An 8,452-nucleotide genomic window follows, 5' to 3' on the forward strand; every position below is an offset into this window, starting at 1 on the left:
ATCTCGTTGAAGAATGGGATTGGTATTTGTATTGGGATTGCATTAAATGTGTAAATTGCTTTTGGTAGTATTGCCATTTTCACAACATTGAGTCTTCCTGTCCATGAGCAAGGGATATTCTTCCAAGAAGTGGCTGGTTAGATTCTGAACCCAAATTCAGGCTCAGTTGGAAAGAGTATTGTGATTAATCTGCCAAAAAGTGGTGATGCATTCGCCTGCATTCATCATTCTGTTCAAGCTCCCAGGTAGAAGGACATTAAGCTTACTCTGGTCTTAGGTGATAACCCAAAGCAAAGCCACTGCCAACTGAGTATATTTTGACTCTCAGTGACCCTGCAGTCCTGCCCTGTCAAGTTTTGAGCCTATAAATCGTTATGAAAGCAAACTGTCCAACTTCATTCCATGAGCAGCTGGTAGAGGCCTCCAACTCAAAACTCCAATTTTTCAGTTTGCCAGCCCAACACTCAACCCACCACAGTCCTTACCTAAGGCACACACAGTTGTTGGTGTTGTCAGGGGCTAGCGAGTTGCCTACGAGTCACAGTGCCTCTACAAACCACAGATCTGCACCTTGCCCTAACCAGCGCCATCCTCATCATTTTTAATACGTTCGAGCCCATTGTTACTGCCACTGTGTCAATCTATCCTGTTAGAGGGTCTTCTCCTCTTTACTGACCCTATAGTTTTCACAGCATTGATACCTCTTTCATGCTGAAATGAAGACTGAAGCTGTCAAAGGCTTCATTTTATTGCTGATCCACAGTCAACACCCATGGTAGCAGCAGTCAGGAGACCAAGAACTGGTTCCTCCTTAAACTATGTTCAAACTAAGTGAGTCCAAGTGTCACCATCATCACCTCTAAGGAATCTGGATGCACTTTCTGGAATATACTTTTTGTTTTCTTGCCAGTCCATAGGATAGTCAGTACTATTCTCTGGCACCACAATTCAAAGGCATTGATTCTTCTTCAATCTTCCTTATTCATGAAAGCCCAACTTTCAGATGCAGAGGAAGCAACTGAAAATACCATGTACACACCCACAAAACCCCCCAACCAGACTACTGCCATCAAGTCAACTCAGATTCAAAGCAATCTACCCAATAAGGTTTTCCAGGCTGTAAGTCCTCATAGAACCAGACCACGTCATCTTTCTTTTGGGGACAGGCTGTTGTTGGAAGGTGCCATCGAGTAAACTATCACTCATAGCAACCCTATGAACATGTTCTGAACCTTGCCCTACCCTGTGCCATCCTCATCATCTCCACCATACTAGAGTTCATTGTTATAGTCAAACACTAAGGAGCATCCTGGCCACACTTTCTCTAAGATATACTTGTTAGTTCTTTTGGAGTGCATGGAATAGTCAGTACTCTTCTCCAGTACCACTCAAATGAATTCTTCTATCATCCTTTTTTCATTATCCAAAATTCAGTTGCAAAGCAAATAGCTGAAAAGACTATGGCTAGAATCAGCTGCATCCTGGTCTTTAAGTTGACATTACCGCTCATTTACTTCCCTGGAGAGGTCCATGAGAGTAGATTTTCCCAATGCAACACGTCTTTCAATTTATTGGCTGCTAGAGAGCAGCCCTGTTGTTGTTGCTATGTGCTCACTGTGTCAACAACTGCAACTCCTAGCACCCTATGAATAACAAATCTGAACCAGGCCCCATCTTGTGTCATCTGCATTATCTCCAATATGCATGAGTCCACTGTTACAGTCACGTCAACCTATCCTGTTGAGGGTCTTCAGCTACTGCATTCAAAATGTCCATCTTCTGGTTAGCAGTCCAATGCTTAATCCACTTTGCCACCAAAGTTTCTGGTGATGAAATCACCATATATCTTATATCTTTTTCAAAAGTCTGCCATGCCAGTGCTAACTGCTACCAGGATCAAGCAGCTGACTCTTATTAAGCAAGTACTGCAGCTAATTTTGGGGGAAGGTACCCTGTGTTTGGCATGTCAGGATAATAATTTTGTTAGAATCTATCAGCTGCTCTGCAAGGGAGAACGTGAAGTCTCCTCCTATAAAGATTTATAGCCTTGGAGACCTATCTTGTAGAGGGTCACTATGAACTAAAATAAACTTGGTGGCAGGGGGATTTGATTATATATCAAGCACTGTTCTGTATAATGCTCAGTTTATGAACCCATTTTACAGATTAGGAGCACTGTAGCCCAGGAGGTTAATTAACTTGCCCAAGCTGTTCGGTCAAAGATAGGTTAGATAGACACCTCAGACAAAGAGCTATGATATGAAACAACCACCTCATCAGGTTAAGGGTATGAGCCTACAGTGTCACCAGGGGGGGTCCCCTAGCTGCCTACCAGGCCTACTGCTGGGCCTAGCAGGAAGGTCAGATGGAAACCTCCTATCTGGCAAGAAGTAATCAGTGTTCTAATGTGATCTCCCTCCCACCACCCCACAACTGTGCGGGTCCCCATTCTTTTAACCTGTAATTCCCCATCTTCAACTATCTATATAGTCTGAGCACAATATTTCTCAAACATAAGCAGACATCAGGCTTGCCTGGAGAAACTGGAACCCTGATTCACTGTTGGTGGGAGTGTAAAATGGTGCAACCCCTGTGGAAAGCAGTATGGCGCTTTCTCAAAAAGTTGCAAATAGAGATACCATTTGACCCAGCAATTCCACTACTGGGAATATACCCTGAAGAGACCATAGCTGACATCCAAGCAGATCTATGCACACCCATGTTTATTGCAGCTTTGTTCACAATAGCAAGGAGTTGGAAACAACCTAAGTGCCCATCAACAAATGAATGGCTAGAGAAGCTGTGGTATATTCGCACAATGGAATACTATGCTGCATTAAAAAACAAGGAACTCATGCAATATTATTCAAAATGGTTGACTCTGGAGAACATTATGCTGAGTGAAATATCCCAGTCACAAAAGGACAAATATTACATGATGCCACTGTTGTAGAATGGGACTGTCCTTGGGGTTGGGGAGAGACTGAGTAAGATGGGTTCAATAATGTATACTGCACTGAAACAGAGGAGGGAGAGAACCGTCTAAAAGAGAGATGTAACTGGGTATTTCTGTCATCACAGGAGACTAGAGCGAGGGCTGCATGGTGGAGGGGACCTGGGGGAGTGTTTGTAAAACAATGAAAGAATCTTTTCTTTTACTTTTCCATAATTTTTGGACTCATGTACTTATAACTTGTTAGTCAAATTTGTGTCTTCTAGGTTGCAACACCCCCATGATACATCTTGAAGGATATGTACATGTACAGCCAAGCACAATCAATAAGAGTGCATCTGAATTCCAAAATCAATCTCCATAATAGTCTATGTGTTTCCTACTGCCAAAGGGGCCCTTTAGAGTAGTGAGAGAAGATCTTCACCCTGAAACCCACAGCGTCCCTTTTCAGCAGGAAGTAGCTAAGAGAATACGCCGTCCCCTTTTCCTTATGACTCAGGGTGAAGTCTCTCTCAGGGAGGAGTGATAGGGAATGGCAAAGGATACACTGACAAAGAAGATTAATCAGAACTGGCTTTGACAAGCACTGTGGCATTTGGACAAGAACAAACTGGGAGGAGGGTAGAGAGAATAGTGCAACAATGAATGAGTGGAAGCCCAAAATCTCTGTAAATGTTTATGAAAATTAATAAAATATAATTATAGAAAGAAAAAAAAAAATGAAAGTTCCCAGTCCTGGTGAAAGGCTGACAGTTCAAATCCACCAAAAGGGGAATTTCCTTGGAAGAGGTGTATGAAAGACTGAAAATAAATTAATAAAAGTAAACTCACTGCCACTGAGTTGATTTTGAGTCACAGTAGCCATAGGATGGAACAGGAATGCCCCATAAGATTGCCAAAGAGTCCTGGGCAGTGTGGTCATGTTTAGGCATCAAAAGGTTGGCAGTTCAAATCCCACAGGACTCCCCTGAAGTAAGATGACAGGTTGTCCCTGCTAAGATTTACAGCACGTGAAACCCACTGAAGGGTCTCCACGATCCAAAACCATTACAAAGGTAATGCTATACAAAAAAAAATGCTATTACAAAGGTAATTACTATAGTAATGCTGGGCTGCTATTTGAAACAACAGCAGTTCAAATCCAGCAGCCACAATGAGAAAGAAAGATGAGGCAGCGAATATTTACAGTCTTGGATTTACAAGATTTATTTTATAAGATTTACAGTCTTTTTTCTTGGTTAATAACAAATTGCTAAAACCCTAGGGAGAAGTTCTATTCTGCACAAACAGGGTCACCATGAGTCACATGAGGGGTCATCCCATGAAGCCAAGATCCGAGACTCTCCACTGTAATACCCACACTCACACGAGTCCCTTCTCTTCTTTCCACCTTGAACAACCAAGACTGACTCAGCTGAACTCAGCTGGTTCAGTCAGGCCACACTTATCCACAGAAACAGAACAAGACTACCTGAGGCCCAGGAGGAGGACACCTGGTCCCAGGTGAGCAGATGAGATCTACGGAAAAACACTTCCACCTCTGAAATATAGCTGGAGTAAATCTGGAAAAGTTCCCTCCCACCATGGTTTAGTTCTAGTGTGGGTACTGGTCCTCTCCTCTGTGCAAGGACCACGCCCCCCACTCCGATCCCCTGCCAGCACCAATGACCTCCAAGTAGTTTCTGACCCTGCCCACCTAGGATGGAGGTGCACTGTTCACTGGCCCAGAACTCACCCCCAGTCAGCAGAAAACGCGAGACCACGATGGCGATGATGTCAGCCTTTCGGAAAACTGGCACTTCACAAGGGCTAGGGAAAGGCCAGGCCTTCACCGTGTGATGCCAGACCCTCACCTCGCCCCCGGGAGTCTGGATCACGCAGTAGAGGTGGGGTGGGGAAGTAATTGAGCCAACATCATTCGGACAGGAAGTGGCAGCACCGCTGTGACCTCAGACCCAAGGCCAAGGCCCACAACAGCGGGCAATCTGGCGGACCTGCGCCCAAACCCCTAGAGCGCCTAGGCTCCAAATCGAGGAGCTGAGAAGCAAGTGCTTCGAGGCAGGAGCATCATCGGTGCCTGGTACAGGTCCCCACACCCTCCACGGGGTACACCGCTGTCCCGCCACCAGGCCTGCGTTCCAAAGCGCTCACCTGACTTCGGGGGGAAGCGGTAGGCCGAGTTAGCCTGAATGTCGATGTCCTCCACACCCGCGATGCGGCGGCTCAGAATGGAGCCCATAGTGCTCGCGCGGCCGGGCTGGGACGGGGTCGGCAGATCCTCACGCGGACATGGCCCACAGGAGGCCACACAAGAATCACCACAAATCGCAGCGGAGCCTCAGCTTCCAAAACCCCACCCCCGGATAGGCCTCCGCCTCCCGGACCCAGGGCATCTCGGGAAATGGAGTCCGGGTGCCTACGAGAGTGCAGAACCGTGTCATTGAGGAGTCGGGGAACAGCATGTGCAGACTACATTTCCCAGGATAATGTTCACCTTGCCCTGCTTTGTTGGTGGTAAGCGCCGCGGGACAAACCAAATGGACCCAAATCCACAGGGAGGAAGGATCAGCCACTCTGCAAAGTGCCCTTCCCTCATGCCACTAACATTTTGACTCTTTAGTCTCCTCTTTATTTGTTAAAATATAAATATTTCTAGAGCCCAAACGCTTTCCATTTATTCTTTCTCTGAAATACCTGCCTAAGTCACTATGTCTCTCCCCACTTCCCAAGGCCTATCTCCTACTGGGGCTAGCGGAGAGCACACACCTTCACCTGCCCCTCTAAAATAACATCTGGAGGGAGGCAAGTTCCTGGTTTGGCCTTAGCCCGGACTCCAGGTGACTCTCCAATTCCAAGTCTTGAAAAATTAATCCGAAGATGTAAATTTATAGCTTCCGCAGAGCCCTATTTTACAGGCAAAAAGGAGGCGTGTTGGAGGCTGGTTTGCAAGAATCACCGTCATTACAAACCTCCCACTTTGGAAGGTACTCACACACAACTCTTCTCGCAGGCCAATTAGGGATCCAGGTTTCTTCACCTCACCTTCCGTGCACGTTTTGATGGGAGCTGTGGTGGCCTAGGGAGAAAGGAGTCGCCAACACAAAATCAGGTGGTTCAAATCCACCAGCTGCTGTGCGGGAGCAAGATGGGTAGTCTTCCCCCATGAAAACCAGCTGGAAGGTCAGCATTGAGTTGAATATGACTCCACATAAATGACTTGATTTTTTGAAAACTGGGATTTGGACTGGAACATAACTTCCCAACACATGGAGCTATTAGTACTCAAGCCTACTGTACCAAGAAAGCAGCTAGAGAACACAGATGGTGAAGTCACTCTCAAACAAATGCAAACTTCTCCTCCAGTGGATTCCAACTCATTGTAACCCCATAGGACAGAGTAGAGCCACCACTTAGGGCTTACAGTACTGTAACCTTGTTACTCACTGCCTCACTGCCTCCTCTCTATTCTGCAGGACTGCTGGTGGGTTCCAACCCCAAAGACCTTTTGGTTAGCAGTTCATGTCTTAACCACCACACCAATAGGGTCCTTTGAATTGAACCATATACTTTATGGTGCCCGCTCCAGAACACAAACTTTTTTTATGTATAAATTATCTTTTTAAAAAAAATTTATTATTTTTTTGTGTGTACCGTCAAATCGGATTTGACTGGTACAAGAGGAGATTGCCCTTCCTTCTCCAGCAGACCATCTGGTGGATTCAAACGGCGTACCTCTGCATTGCAGTGCAGCTTCTTGCCACTAGGCCACCAGAGCTCCCTAAGAACACAAACTTCAGTGGTCAGGAATTAAATGAAGGTGAAAAGAATCAGTGGAATTGAGTTTCCTCTTTTCACTTATTCTCTAACTCACCAAGTTGGATGTTTCCAGCTGGAATCTGAACCAAGCCACTACTCTTATCAACATCCCTCTTCTCTCTTCTATCCTCTTCCTCTTCCTCCTTCTCCTCCTCCTCCTCTTCTTCTTCCTCCTCCTCCTCTCCTTCCTCACCTTCCTCTCCTTCTCCTTCTTTTCCTTTCCTTCCCTTCTTCTCTCTCTCTCCCTCCCCCTCCCTCCCTCCCCCTCTCTTCCACTCCCTTTTAGTTAGAACCAACTCATAGCTGACTCTCCATTGAGTTACCAAGGCTATAAATTGTCCATCTCTTCCACAGAACTGCTAGTGGGTTTGAACCACTAGAGAAGTGAGGTCTTTGGGTTAGCAGCATAACTCCCCTACATGCCACCAGAGTCTCCTCCACATCCTCCAGTTTGCATGTCCCTCATCTTCCCATTTGAGTTTGAAACCCTTTTTCTGTTTCCTACTATGTGAACTTTCTTTTTTTTTTAACTTTTTTATTATTTCTTGTGCATGTACCGTCAAATCAGAAATGACTGGTACAGGAGGAAATTGTCCCTCCTTCTCCTGCAGAGCATCTCTGGTGAATTCGAACCGTGTACCTTTGGGATTGCAGTACAACTTCTTGCCACTAGGCCAGCAGAGCTCCCCGTGAACTTTCATTCTGCTGAATAGCATACCACCTATGGACAACAAAGCTGAATTCACTGATCTCTGTTTGAAGGAGCCCTGGTGATTTAATGGGTCAAATGTTGGGCTGCTAACCTAAAGGTCAGCAGTTTGAATCCATCAGCTTCTTCAAGGGAGAAAGACAGGATGGCAGTCTTCTCCTATGAAGATTTAAGGCCTCATAAACCTGGTGGAGTGTTGCTAGAAGTGGTTTGGCTGTTTGAGGAAATACCAAGGACTGTGCTGCAATTTTGTTTCTTTTCCTTTGTAATTTTAGTGAACATTTACAAAGTAAATTGTTTCCCTTCTCAATAATCCTATACATTTTGCTTTATGAAAGCCTAGTGCACAGGCCTGGGGTTTTTATTTTTAAATTTGGTTGGGGCTGAGTCTTTAGTTGAAGGCACATGTGTGTAGTCATTGGCTTTTGAAAGGTAAATTCTTCTTGTCTTGGTTGCAAATTGGATGTGGACTATTTTGGTTGGTTTTATTTTGTTCAGAATTGTGTGTAAACTGATTGGATTGGATGCATTTATCTAGCAAGGAGCTGTAGGGCAGAAGTCTCCAGTTAGAGCCAATCAGGGCCTGGTGCACAAGCCTGGGTTTTTTGGTTGTTGCTGTTTTTTAAAAGTAAGTTTTTATTAATAAGAAAGGCTTCTATTAATTCACCTAACTTATATTTTTAATATTAAAAAGGATAAGATGTTCAATAAGACTATGTGTTTATTAATTTACAATCTAGTCCAGTTTTGGCCTCTGAATGCAAATGCTTGCTGTATATTTATATTTTAATAGGCCAAAGTCAAATTACTAGCTATTTTTTTTTTGCGTTCCCATTTTTTTTTGCGTTCCCATTTTTATTATGTTATCTATAATTTGTTTTAATTCAATTTTGCATAGTCAATACAACACAGATAACATATTTCTGGTGTTTTCTGCTTTCAGCCAATTGAAGTCAGCCATGACATCCTTCATT

At 44.6% G+C, this 8,452-nt stretch overlaps 1 protein-coding gene across 2 annotated transcripts in view; it reads right to left on the reverse strand.

The window, feature by feature from the left end:
• MGRN1 (mahogunin ring finger 1, E3 ubiquitin protein ligase) overlaps positions 1 to 5,195 on the reverse strand; it is a 64,080-nt gene extending 58,885 nt beyond the window's left edge. Inside the window, exon 1 of one of the 2 annotated variants that reach the window (XM_006897419.1) lies at positions 5,105 to 5,195. In XM_006897419.1, the coding sequence (XP_006897481.1) occupies positions 5,105 to 5,192 (88 nt within the window). In that variant the 5' untranslated portion in view covers positions 5,193 to 5,195. The remainder of the gene's footprint in view (positions 1 to 5,104) is intronic. The other variant, XM_006897418.1, reaches the window with a different exon arrangement.
• Positions 5,196 to 8,452: the final 3,257 nt, after the last annotated feature.

Source organism: Elephantulus edwardii, unplaced genomic scaffold (assembly GCF_000299155.1).
Source record: "Elephantulus edwardii isolate Elephantulus edwardi_28Jun2011 unplaced genomic scaffold, EleEdw1.0 scaffold00209, whole genome shotgun sequence".
Lineage (NCBI taxonomy): Eukaryota > Metazoa > Chordata > Mammalia > Macroscelidea > Macroscelididae > Elephantulus > Elephantulus edwardii.